This window comes from Castor canadensis, chromosome 7 (assembly GCF_047511655.1).
Source record: "Castor canadensis chromosome 7, mCasCan1.hap1v2, whole genome shotgun sequence".
NCBI classification, from domain to species: Eukaryota; Metazoa; Chordata; class Mammalia; order Rodentia; family Castoridae; genus Castor; species Castor canadensis.
The window spans coordinates 147,688,643-147,702,593 of record NC_133392.1 but is presented as its reverse complement, the minus strand read 5'-3'; the positions used below and the strand labels follow the sequence as shown (position 1 = coordinate 147,702,593).

The 13,951-nt window shown below is 36.2% G+C and overlaps 1 protein-coding gene across 40 annotated transcripts in view; it reads right to left on the bottom strand.

Annotated features, from left to right (window-relative positions):
- Window positions 1-13,951, bottom strand: part of Eif4g3 (eukaryotic translation initiation factor 4 gamma 3) — a 269,231-nt gene that overhangs the window by 152,854 nt on the left and 102,426 nt on the right. For 29 of the 40 annotated variants that reach the window (XM_074081102.1, XM_074081107.1, XM_074081081.1 and 26 more), the window contains 2 exons: window positions 3,164-3,259; window positions 1,745-1,858 (listed from right to left, as the gene is read on the bottom strand). The exons of 3 other annotated variants lie outside the window; for them this stretch is intronic. In XM_074081102.1, the coding sequence (XP_073937203.1) occupies window positions 1,745-1,858; window positions 3,164-3,193 (144 nt within the window). In that variant the 5' untranslated portion in view covers window positions 3,194-3,259. Of the gene's footprint in view, window positions 1-1,744; window positions 1,871-3,163; window positions 3,260-11,058; window positions 12,301-13,951 lie in introns of those variants that run through there. 8 more of the 40 variants (XM_074081114.1, XM_074081117.1, XM_074081094.1 and 5 more) reach the window with 3 other exon arrangements.

Sequence of the window (13,951 nt, the reverse complement as noted above, 5' to 3'; positions counted from 1 at the left end):
CCATGAGGATCATGGAAGTGAGATGTTTCTTCATGACACTCCTGGAGAAAATGGTTAAAGAATTAACCTGAGTACAGCAGTACCTGTCTTATCACTGTTCCACAGAAAGGTCCGTTTCCAAAGTTCTAATATCAAAGTTGAAACTTTATGTAATTGGAATGTTCCAGCCAAAAGAGAACTTTCTATGAACAAGAGAACTTATCTTATAAAATTACATAGATATGTTTAAAAAAAAAAAAAAAGGCGGGGCTGGGGGGGGTGGGCGACACACAACTTAAGTTAGTGGGAAAGTATCTTGGGGAAGTACCCTAGTCTATTTTGCACTAGTTACCATTGGCTATTGAGTTTGTAATTTTGAATGACATCGATCTTAATCCTGTTGGGGAGCTGTAAGCAACAGAACAAACTGTAGTCGCTGCTGGCTCATATTGAAAATGGAATTTTTTTTCCTTTTCTTCTTTTTCAAAGTGGTCTTTAAGATGGTGAGGATTATAGATATAAAGAAAGCAGCCTTATGTGAACTTGAATTCAATGTTATTGCTACCCACCCCTCACTTACTCACCCTTCTGTACACAGTTGGTAACTGAGCATGACCAACATAACACCGATGTAACTTTGGCACTTAGCACCACAAAATACAAAAATAACCAATGGTTATAGGTTAGTTCAAAAGCCAAACTGTCCCCCCTCTTCCAATAAAGCTTTCAATAGTCTCACTATTTTTAACAGACTATTTAAAAACAAAATGTCTAAAAGTGTTCCAGGACGAGAAAATGGAACAGATAGGTAACTTATTAGCATTTAAAAAAATATTTAACATGATTTTCCACATCATAAATTTAACTAAGACATTAAATATTACATCAAAATACAGGCACAAAGATATCCTGAAGGAGGGAGGGAGTCATTTGAAGCCACTTGGATTGCAAAGGCAGCTGTCCAGGGAAGAACAGAAAAGCCTAAACTGTGCAATTGCCAATGGCCTATTAATGCAGAAATAGAATGGAGTAAAGCTTTAGCTGCTCTACAAAGCCATGGGTGTGGGCCCTTCCTTAGTACACCTTACCTCTCCTCACATTTGGGACAGCTGTGGGATGGATGAGACTAGACTGTGGGATGTAAACAGAAAATGCAATCCTGCCAAGTTTCATATCCCAATTTTACCCACCCAGCACCAACACAAATAAAATAAAGAATAGTAAACCCAAAACAATACGCAAGAGTAGTCTGGGGTCTGCTAGTCTTGCACTTGTTTTGGGGTCTGTAATGGAATGCTTTATGTGTGGTTTTAGTAATGGGGGTGGTAATGGTCACTAGCAGAGCAGATGGCAAAAATTGTATAAAGGATAGTATCTAGAGTTTATGACCACAGGAAAAAAATGGCTGACAACTACAGACAATTCCCCCTTGATATTCAATCATAAAATGGAAAGGAGGGAAAAGAAGCCTTGCATTATTTTTAAGTTCAAATTTATCTGGAAGGGATATCCCACTTTATGTTTAAAATAAAGAAAAAAATCTACACACCAATTATTCCTGTCTAATTCCCAATAGAGAAGACCCATCCAATTTTTTATTCTTTCCCCCACTGTACTGGACAGAAACTGCCATGCTAGGTTAGACTTTCAGAGAAGAAGCAATCAATGCATTTCTGTTCATCAGCCAGTAAGTGGATGTGGTCAAAAATAATAAGTGCCAGAGGCACTACTGCCTGCAAGAAGTACAGTTTGTTATATTGCTTACAATGCAGTATTTTATCCAGCCTCTTCCAGCCAAGGACCTGTAAACAGGAGTCTGTTCCAAAACCTTCCTCCTCTTCCAGTTGTCTGTGCAATGTATTGGCACTGTTCTGCTGGGCTGTCAAAAAAACTGGTTTAGAGATGCAGCTCTTCAGTCAGGTTTTGCGCCAGTTCTAACGATGTAAATTTAATTCTTCCCCAATAATTAGAAAGGGGCAAGGGATAAGAGGGCTTTAGAATTCTTTGCAATAAGAGCTTACCATAATGTTCCACACTTAATGATTAGAATCAGGGCCTATCTAAATTAACTGGGTAAGATTTCAGGCCCACTCCAAGTGGTCAAGTGTCCACATACCAAAACCACTCTCAGAAAAAAACTTGCATCCAGACATTTTGTTGAACATTTCAGCATAAAAAGAGACAAGCAAATGGGCAACTAGGAATAAAACCCCATGTCTTTAGAATGGTTCCTCCACCCACTGGGGAGAACAAGGATCTGAAAACAGGTATTAGAAAAGAGGGTAACAAGGAAAAGGAAGATGATAAGAAAGGTATTACATATAGGTACAATCTAGGCTCTCCCAGTTCTTTGAGTAAATCTTTGGTACATTTCAACACTTCAAAATTCATGCATAAAACCAAATGAACAATAGCTAATGCAGTGAAGAAGTCCTATACTCTAGGCAAAAAAAAATAAAAATAAAAATAAAACAAACAGGGTTAGGGAACAAAAATAAGATCCCTGTATTCAGAGCTGAAGTACAAATAGGCATGTGAGATACAATGAGAGATGATACAGAAGCACCTCCTAGCAAAAGCTAGTCATGCAGGGCAGTAACGGTAGGTCTAAGGGAAGGACAGCTGAAGCCATTGTGCACACTCTTGTGAAACAGAAGGATGACCTTGAGTAAATTCTCAGTATTTACTGCAGTACTTGTTGCAATCCACATGAAGGATGAACAAAGAGGATGACAGCATTTAAACTGTATGACAATTTATTACCTGAAGAAATTAATATAGCCTTGGTATATGCCATGCATATAATTACACTGTCAAATGGTTACAACTTATCTAGTGATACTGATTCACAAGTATTCCTTTCCAAACCACTGGAATTTGAAGTCCTCATTAGCAAAACTCAACTTGCTTTTAAAAATCCCTTGTACTTTACACTTCTGGATTTTTAACAGTATTACTAACACAATAAGAGGAGAAATAAGTAAACGTAAATACAACTGACTTAATAAAAAAATCTAAGTTCTGAAAATGCAATGCTAACTTGTAATAACAATAACAATAATAATAATGTCATCTTTGAAGCAAAATTCTTAAGTGTAATAAAAATATCTGCCAAAGAACTTAAGTTACTACATACAAAACTGAGGTGGAGAATATTATTTAGAACAAGCTTCTGCTTACTTACCGGAGAACGGGTCTGAGGTTGTGAATTCATTGTCTGAGGGGCTTGAGGGTATACCAATGGGGTTGGACCTGCATTCTGTCCAGAGGGATATGGGGTCTGTCAAAGAACAGCAAGAACAATATCTATTTTTAAAGAATATGGCATGGCAACACAAATTTAAGATATGGGGTTTTTTTTAAAGTTCACAGAAGTGATTATTGATAGTTTATAGTTTTACTTTTTAACTTTATCGCAATATCCAGCAACAAACATAGGCTAGTATAGCATTTTTTAGAAACTACTGTAATCCTCTTGATGAAGAAACATCAGCAACCCAAACTCTAGGCACAATTATTTAAAACTGTAAGTGCAGGGAGCTATTAATTCACTGTCTACCTAGGCAGCTACGTAGACATGATCAGAAATGAGGAAATGCCCCCAATCACAGACTTCATTCCCTTATTTATGAAGCCAGAATCATAAAAGTCCACAGGGCCCAACACCCTGGACCTATATCCTTCTTATCAGGGGCACTTTCCATTATCAAGGCTGCACATGCATCTTGAGGTGCGTAATGACCACATGACCTTCTACTAGCAGGCTAGAGCAGCAAGGGCAAAGAGGATCAAATGTAGTGCACCTGCCTTCACTTTCTCAAAGACGAAGGCATATGACTTCCCACATGGGAGCAGCCACCAAATCATTTCAGGGGGACCACAGAAGAGGGTCCAAATTTCACACCACCTAGTAACCCCTGCCCACGATTGGATAAATTAAAACCTCAAGCCCCCACAATGTTGTGGCAATTGATCCTGGTATAAACTGTCTGCCTCACATCTTGAGATATACTTTTGCTTTGCAAATAAACCATTCCTTGCTACTTTCTACATTTTGTGGTTTTTCTGTTGCCCCTGGAACAATATTTTAATCTTAAATGATGCACCCAAAAAACTAAGAAACAGCTCATGCACCAGGAACATATCAATTTGTGAAATGGTCATCTCAAGTCACAAACAAAATCAAACATAATTGTGAGGACTAATTACTGTTTGTTGAAGTGTGCTATAAGCAAAGTACCTATAAACAAAGGCAGCGCTTGAGAAAGACATCTCATAGCCACAAGTAGCAGCTTGCACAGTTAGTTCTAGTAATGCTGTTCTCTTGCCAAGGTTTACACCTTAATACTTTCACATGATTCCAGAAAAATCAACAGTCAGTAAGAGCCAAGATTAAATGATAATATAATACATAGGCTAACTTACCATTAGGTTTTCTGAAAATAAAAACAAAGTATTCATTTTGAATCCATGTTAAAAGCTAGTAGCTTTTGGTGCCTGTTGACCATTTAATGAAAGTTCAGATGGGATCACCAATTTTTAAGAACATGTTTTTGAAAAGATTCATCACAACATTCAAATAATGAAAACAAAAAACAGTTTCCTATTATTCACAGAGGCTTTTTACAATCTTTCAACATGGTAATCTATTACATAGCCATTTCTACATCTCTTAAGAAGGATCAACATCGAGTGATTTCTTTTATTACTCTAATTCTATTAAATCTGGCAATAAAGTGATTAACATAGCAGTTAGTATTTCATGTTTATTACTATAAACAAGAACAGCTCATTAAACAAAGGATACAACCTTGTGTACAGTAAACTCACAAAGTACGTGGATGGCTTAAAAGTAGTCTTCAATTAGGAAAGTGTTTGAGCTCAATAATCTCAATCACTCAATTTCAAAGTTGCATTTCAACTCCTAATTCTTCAACTGCATCAATCTATTACTTAAACCAAAGCAATACTGTTGCTATTAGTAACAGGATTTTCTCCTTGCATGAGTTTTTATCAGATTGAATTCTGATATAATTGAACCAAACATAAATCAAAATTGTTCAGCTTCTTTCTCACCAAAGGCTATTTCCAGTATTAGCACACTCAAACACTGAAAGGCTTGTCTATTTTAAAAAGTTGTATATTAGGGCTGGCAGAGTGGCTCAAGTGGTAGAGCCCAGTACCAGCAGGGCACGGGTGGCTCACACCTATAATCCTAGCTACTCAGGAGACAGAGATCAGGAGGATCTCAGTTCAAAGCCAGCCCAGGCAAATAGTTCGGGAAGACCCTATCTCGAAAATACCAGGGCTGGCGGAACGGCTCAAGTGTGAAGGCCCTGAGTTAAACCCCCAATATCGCCAAAAAACCCTCAAAACCCCAGTACCACCAAAAAAGTTATATGTGAATTTTTAAAATTAATTATTTCTGGATTTAGATTAAATATATATATATAAATATTTAATATTCATATATAAATTTATAAATATTTAATATATATTTACATACATATATTTCTTCAAACTCTATTACAGCATTTGAATATATTTTTCAAGTATAACACCAACTTTAATATTCATTAAATAAAACCATCAAATGTTCAGAAAGTCATTTCTTAGTGATGATTTTTGTGGGGGGGGTGAAGGGGCGGGGTTAAGCTGGGGACTGAATCCAGGTAAGCTCTCTACCACTTGAGCATACTTTAAGTCTTTGAGACAAGTTCTCACTAACTTTGCTGGGCTAGCCTGGTGATAATTATGCCTCTGGCTCCTGAGTTGCTGGGATAACAGGTGTGCTTATCGAGCGATATTTTCTTTGATCTTATCATGTATGTACACTTTCTTCTCAACATCCAATTGGTATTTATTTGTTTGTTATATTTTGGGTTTTTTTGAGACAGGGTCTGGTTGGTTATATAGCCAAAGCTGGACTCAAACTTATAATCCTCCTGCCTCTGCCTCCCAAGTGCTGGGATTAGAGGAATAACACCCCATCTGGTAAAAATTTAATTTGCATTAAAATATTTCCTTAGAAGTACGCATGCATACATTTATATTTATTGTAGATATAAATATATATGCATATATAAGTAGGTATGTCAATTCATATTAAGAATGAACAAATGTTGACACTTAAATCTGGACAGTGAAACAAAGGCAAGAGCAACACACTGAACATGTTGCCATTCACAGTGCTTCTGGACACTCTGAGCCTCTTGAATGCTTTTCCTAAGCTCCATACTATCAATGCAAATAGAGCTCTGTGTAATGATTATAAATGAACTCTATGTACACTGTCTATAGCAACTGAATACTTTTTTGTTTTTGCAGTTTGAGGGTTGAACTCAGGACCTACACTTTGAGCCACTCCACCAGACCTTTTTGTGTTAGGTATTTTCAAGATAGGATCTTGTAAACTATTTGCCCATACTGACTTTGAACGATGTGCAATCCTCCTCCCCTCTGCCTCCTATAGCTAGGATTACAGGCGTGAGCCACCAACATCCAGCACTACTGAATATTTGAAAGTGGCTAATGCAACTGACAAAATGAATTTACACTTTTACTGAAACCAATTTTTGTTGGTGTGGTGATTGGGATCAAACTCAGGGCCTTACTCATGCTAGGTAAGCACTCTACCTTTGAGCTATATCCCAAATTTCCTTCTTCATTGAAATTTATTCAATTAAGTTTTTTTGTGTATGGCAGGAAACAGTAACATTTACAATCTTAACTATTTTAGTGTATGGTTCTGTACTGTTAACTATATGCAGTATGCAACAGATCATCCAGAATTTTCTCATCTTGTAAAAGTAAAACTCTCTGATTGTATTTACTAACCACTGACTCAATTTAAGTTTTATTTATATAAACTTTAATTACTTAGAATTTAAATTTAGTCCCATATAGCCAGTGGCTACCATACTGTATAGCATAGGTATAGAAAGCTCTTAATTGCAAAACTTTATTCTTCTAATGTCATTACACCACTACAAAGAGAACTATCATTGAACCTGCTATATAGTCTTAAGCATGTGACTTGTCTTCCTCAACAAATGAAGACTGAAGCTTTAAGCCACGTATTCTCAAAGTGTGGATCACTGAGCCCTGGCTTCTAAGTGACTCTAGTATAAGGTCGGAGAGGTAGAATACTTTTTAATATTAAAATGTAATTTGCATATGTTGACATTTGCACAAATGACAGGAATGCAAGGGAGGTAAAACTACAAGTACCTTAATAAACATCAAGGCAACAATAGTCACTGTATTCTTCACCTCCACACCTTCACTATGCAGTCACATATTAAAGCGACAAAGAAAAGCAAAAAAAGGCAGTATTTAACAATGTCACTTAATAGTAAAAGTTTCTGGGTTTTATCTTTGGTTCTTCTTAAATACAATTTTAAATAGAATACACAGAGATCCCTAATGGCAATATCTTTGTATAACTATAGTACAGTATCACAGCAAAAAATAAAGTAAAATAAAGATAAAACATTTCTACAACCCACTGACTTTAATTTTTCCAGTTACAAATGTACATATATTTGTATTTAGTTCTATGCAATTTTATAACATTATATAGACGCACATAACCACCAGTCAAAATACAAGGAAGTTCCTTCAAAGAATTCCATAATACCCTGCCCTATAACAATCACAAGCACCTCCTTCTTCCCTCACTCCTTTCTCCTACTCCCATGCTGGAACTCCAGGCAAATATGTTCTCCACCTCTAAAATTTGATCCTGACACCATCCTATAGAAAGAGGAAAAAGGAGAAAGCCAGACAGCATAGTCCTTCTCTTTTTCTGGTTCCTGTCCACTATGAGGTAAAGAGTCTCCATCTCATGCTCCCCCCACCATGATGTTTTGTTTCACCGCAGACCCAGAATCAACACAGCCACGGACTATGGGCTAAAACCTCTGAAACTATGAGTCAAAACAAAATAATAATTCCTTTCCTTTTTCTGGGGGGAGGGGTGGGTAACTGGGGCTTGAACTCAAAGCCTACAACTTGAGCCACTCCACCAATCCTTTTCTGTGATGGGTTTTTTCGAGATAGGGTCTCATTAACTATTTGCCTAAGGTGGCTATGCAAACCTTGATCATTCTGATCTCTGCCTCCTGAGAAGCTAGGATTACAGGTGTGAGGCACTGATACCCAGAATAATTCCCTTCTTAAATTGTTTTTGTGAGGTATTTTGTCACAATGACAAAAACTAATATAGTATGTGAACAAATAAGAAGATATGAAAGAATTGTGCTGTATACTGAGGTACCAAGAACAAGCATTCATACTAATTTCTGAGTTAATAGCTAAATTAGCTTCTTTCTCATGCAGCAATATTTTACTTGAAATAATGGCTAACTAAGACACTTTGTAAACTTGGGTATGTGGTAGATATATGCTTAGAAATGAACAAATAGCATCTCACCTCAAAGAAAACTGAAAGCAGTTACTAGTGATAAAATTCAGCCTTTAACGTGAAATGAAGACTTTTGGAAATATGTGCCTGCCACCATAAGTGTTGAATCACTCCAATATGTAAAGACTTTTAAAATGAGAATGTGATTATTTTTATACTGTATAATTAAAAATTATTCGTAAGGAAAAAATGCCTAATTCAGTCATTTTCCAAATGACCAATGGACAGAGTTCTAGTTTTGCAAAATGAAAAGAGTCAGAGAGACAGAAGGTGGTGATGGCTGCACAATAATGCAAATGTATTTCGTATCATTCAACAATACTCTAACAAATGGTTAAGGGGTTCAGGGTGTAGCTCAGTGGAAGAGTGTGTGTTTGCCATGTGTAAGGGCCAGGGTTTAATCCACAACACAAAAAGAATAAAAGGGGAGGAAAAAAAGGTTAAGATGGTAAATTTTATGTCGTACAATGTTTTCTTTTTTTAATTTTTTTGGGGGGGCAGGTGTACTGGTGTTTGAACTCAGGGCCTTGAACTCCCTAGACAGGTGGTCTACTACTTGAGACATGACCCCAGCCCTTATTATATATGTTTTGTAATAAAAACAAAATTTTAAGTATGTAATACAACCACATTATTCTATCAAAAAGTTTACTATCAAGTAAGTCTGTATCTGCAGCATCTATTCAATGTCACTAATTATAGCATTAATACTTACTTTGTAAACATACACTTACACATACTCACTTGGATTATGGCATTATATGCCACATGAAACTCATAGATGACAGATGGCTAAATAAAACCACCCAATAAAGATTTTATAATTAACACTTCACAGTCTGCACATAAAATAATTTTTATGTATTTCAGTGAAGGGGAAAAAAAACCCCTCAAATTCTGACCTTTTATTTCTAGGAGGGAAAGTAAAAAAGAAACCACACAGAATACATGTTTTCCCATTTCAGAAGGCAAGAAGTGTTATTTATTTTATTTAGGTTTTGGTACTGGGGTTTAAACTCAGGGCTTTGTGTCTGGATTGGCACATTATCACTAGAAGAATGCTTCCAGCAAGAAATGTTTTAAAAACCAAAATGTATGTACTCAGACATCATTAAAAAAAAAAAAACACAAGTGATTAAAAGAAGTGAGGAACTAATTCTCCCATCACAGAGAAAAACAGTTTTGCATGTCTTCATAAGAGTGTTCAGTTAAGATATCTGTTACTACAACTTCCAACCTCACAGGAGCTAAGGAATTACTTCCTCTTTCTCCAAATCTGAGTTTATCTCTTGTGAGACAGCTGAATCCACATGAAGACATTTTCTTAGCTGATCTTTGGAACAGGCACAAGCACTATGATAAGCCTTAGATTTTAGGTCCAGTCCGAAAGGACAATTTGCTATTTAATTATTAGGAAAGAAGCAGGTATAAAACCACACCTAACCTGGACAATTGTTGGAATTCCTTTCATATGGTAGCCAAATCAGATCCCATTTACATGAAATGAATCAGAAGATATGCAAATTAAAATTCCATTCTAAATTAACACAATATTCCTAATGACTGCGTTAAATTAAGAAATAACAATTAAACATTCTAAGTATAATATGAAAAAACAAATGCTCTCAAATTTGATTAACAATTTTCTAAAACAGAAAACAATACCGTACAAGTTTAATGCACAAGTTTTTAATCTACTATAAAATTATATTCCCTACTTTATAAACACATACACACACACAGCATCAAGAACTGTAACAAACATAATTCAATAAACTATTAGACTGATCCAATATTCCCACTTATTTAAGCACTGCACTGCTTTAAACAGAATACAGGCATTTATGTCTTCTTTATGAATCCAGTTATCCCTTCACTTTCAAAGTAATCTGAGACTCATGTTTACATGGTGCATATGCTGAACTGCAATGAGCAAGAACACTCAAATGTCAAAAAGAGTAAGTCATGATGACTCATTGCTTCCCAGGCAAATGAGTGGAATGTGATTATTTTGAATGTTCAAGATCCTAAGGGCTCTCTTCTCTAAGGACAAGCATATAAATAGGTATACAGCATCATAAGAAGTCATAGCTAAAAGACTCAATTACAATACATGGTGGCACCAACATTCACTACTAGAGAAGTAAATCAAAACACAGTAAAAATAGTCCTACCATGATATAACATTAACATAAAATCCAACAAATATGTAACACTGATATTTCTTTTTCTTTTTCTTTTTTTTTTTTTTTTTTTTTTTTTGACAGCACTGAGGCTTGAAACTCAGGGACTCAAGCTTGCAAGGCAGGCACTCTTACAACCTGAGTCTCTCTGCCAGTACCATACTTCCAGTATTAAAAAGTACTTACTATTTTTGGATAACAATAAGGCTATTTTCACACTTTGTACTTAAACACAAAAGCTTTAAGCTTTACACTAAAAGTAATAAAACAGTACTGGATGACTAAGTCAAAGTAGTATTTAAGAGAAAGTACTCAATAATAGGTATCCATTTTGATTTCCCTATCTTCTGATACTAAGTGTAGAGTGAAAACAAAACAAAAGGAAAACCCCACAAGTTATATTTAGATCATCAAGGGGTTGGTTTAATAAGCATTACGCCTGCTGTGTAAAGTGACTCCCAGAGAACTTACTTTGCAGTGGATAAACAGACATCATGCACACGTAATCACGAGACAGATTTCTGAAAACAGCTGACTCACCGACCCATAGCCCTTCACTTCCTGCTTCCAGTAACTCAGTGGAAATATATGCCTGTCCACAACACTTGGTTGCTTCTCCCATTCCCACCAGTAAGTTCCCGTCGCCTAAAAACTTGTCCTTAATTAACACCAACCAGTTAAGGATAAAGCTCAATTTAAGCATCACATGGTTCTACTCCCACCTTGTCCAATACAAAACAAAAATAAAGGCAAACAAAAACAAGAGGCTAAGTAGGCTGGTAAATTTCAACTCAATTGTGCCCTCTCCACTTCAAGGGTAACAGTCTCTCCAGTCAACCTAGAGGTGAATGTACTTTACTAAATAAGTATTTTACCATGTGCCAAGTTAAGAAAGAACTTTACCATGAAGGTATCTTAAAAGATGTTGAACAGAGCAGCAATATCAACAGATGTATTTAATAAGAGCCTGATCTACATCAATAAATCTGGACAAAAGAGGGAGATTTAGGGGATAATTCATACACTGAAACAACAGAACTTTCTCTGAAAATAGCTAAGGGGTAGAGAGCTGATGATACACAGAGTGGATGATTGGGTGGCTAACTATTTCTGACACAGCCCCAAATCACTGGATCCCAGAACCCATTCCCAATATAACCTCAGATGCCATATTTTTCAGCCAAAGATACCAAGTTTGTTTTCTCTTTAGGTCTTTTCAATAATAGAGAATTATTTGAAAAACTGTATTATTCAGACAGGCAGAAGAAAGTGAGTCCGTCCCGTCCGTTCCCCCGCAATGGGGAATGGTACTATGGTTTGAATTCAGGGCCTCACACCTGTTAGGCAACTTCTCTACCACTTGTGCAACACCCTCAATTCTTTCTGTTTTTTTTTTTTAATAGGATCTCATGTTTTTGCCTGGGCCAGCCTGGACCACCATCATCCTATTTATGCCCCTCATGTAGCTAAAATGACAGGCGTGTGCCACCATGCCCAGCTTATTTGTTGAAGTGGAGTCTCACTAACCTTTTCCACGGGGTGGTTGGAACAGTAATCTTCATCATTTCCACCTTCCAAGCACCTGGTATTATAGGAGTACCCCCACCACACTCAAACAGAAAATGAATCTTTAAAGTAGAAAGATGGAAAATTTCAAAGAATAGGACATAAACTCCCTGAGAGTCTGTTTCTGGCAAGTGGATACCTACATAAATCACACAAAACCTCTATAAACTATATCATATTTTAAATGAGAAAACAAGTGGAAAAGGCAGGCATCCTTGTCTGTACCTGATCTTGAAATAAAAGGTTTCAATTTTTCACAACTTAGTATGGTATTCACTGGGAATTTTTCAGATATGGCTTTTATTGTTTAAGGTAACTTACTGACTTTTTTCATGAAACAATGTGAGATTTTGTAAAATGTCTTTTCTGTATTCAATGAGATGATCAGTATTTTTCCATTCATCTTGTTAATGTGATGCAAATCAAAACTGCACTCAGATTCCATCTCACCAGCTATCATCAAGAAAACAAAAGACAACAAATGCTGGTAAGGATGGAAGGAGAAAAAGGAACCCAAAACATTGTTAGTGGGAATGTAAATTAATCTAGACACTATGGAAAACAGTATGGAGGTACCTGAAAAATAAAAACAAAACTACCATATGTAGTTTTGGTATATGGTATATACCATTCCTGAGTATATACACACAAAGAAATGTAAGTTAAAGCAGTAGAGCATCTTCCTAGCAAGCATGAGGCCCTGAGTTCAAATCCCAGTACCTCCAAAAACAAGAAATGTAAGTTAGCATAAAATAGAGATATTGTTTATTGCAGTATTCACAACAACAACATTATACAGTCAGTCTAGGTAGCCATAAATGTGATATATCACATTCAAAATGTATATATCACATTTCAGTGAAATAAGCCAGACTCAGAAAGACAAATATCACGTTTTTTCTCATATGCGGATTCTGATTAAAAAACAAACATGAAAACAGAAGGTGGACTATTTGGGCTCTTTCCTCTGAAATGGATCAGGGGAAGGAGGGAAAGGAGAACAAGAGACAATAATGGGAAGGAGTGAATGTGATCAAAGTATGTTATATTGTGCACGAAAATGTCGCAGTGAAACCCGTTATTTTATACCATCTGATGTAAACTAATAAAAATGATTTTGAAGTACAGCAACAGCATAGACACAGAAAATCTTCATCTTTCTCTCTAGATAAATTCTCGTTTCTCTTATTACTCTTATTGCTATTATTATTATTGGTGGTACTGGGGTTTGAACTTAGGACTTACACCTTGAGCTACTCCACCAGTCCTTTTTAGTGATGAGTTTTTTGAGATAGGGTCTCATGAACTATTTGCCCATGATCCTCCTGATCTCTGCTTCCTGAGTAGCTAGGATTACAGGTGTGAGCCACCAGCACACAGCTCTCATTTCTCTTATTATTAAGCTCTGGCAGAACTACTCATTCCTGATAAGGCTCCTGTAATAATTTCAAAACGTACATTATAAATTAAAGCCCATCTACTCCTAAGCATGGCTCTCACAGATAACTGGGATAAATCTAAGTTAGGCCTGTGCTAAAATAAAGTACAATTAATCTATTCACATAACCTCCTCTTTCCACCCCTAACCCATTCAAATCTTAAAGCACAAACTTACTTGATTTATTAGTTAGAAAAAATGTTTCAGTTGTTAAAAATATTTAATGATACTGATTCACAATAAGACAGAACAAAAAGGAAAGGTAAGTCATGATTTGGGGGTATAGTTTTCATACTTTTTTATCTTGAATTCTGTTTTTCAAAGTTACTAATGAAAAGCAACACAATGCATCAGCTGTCA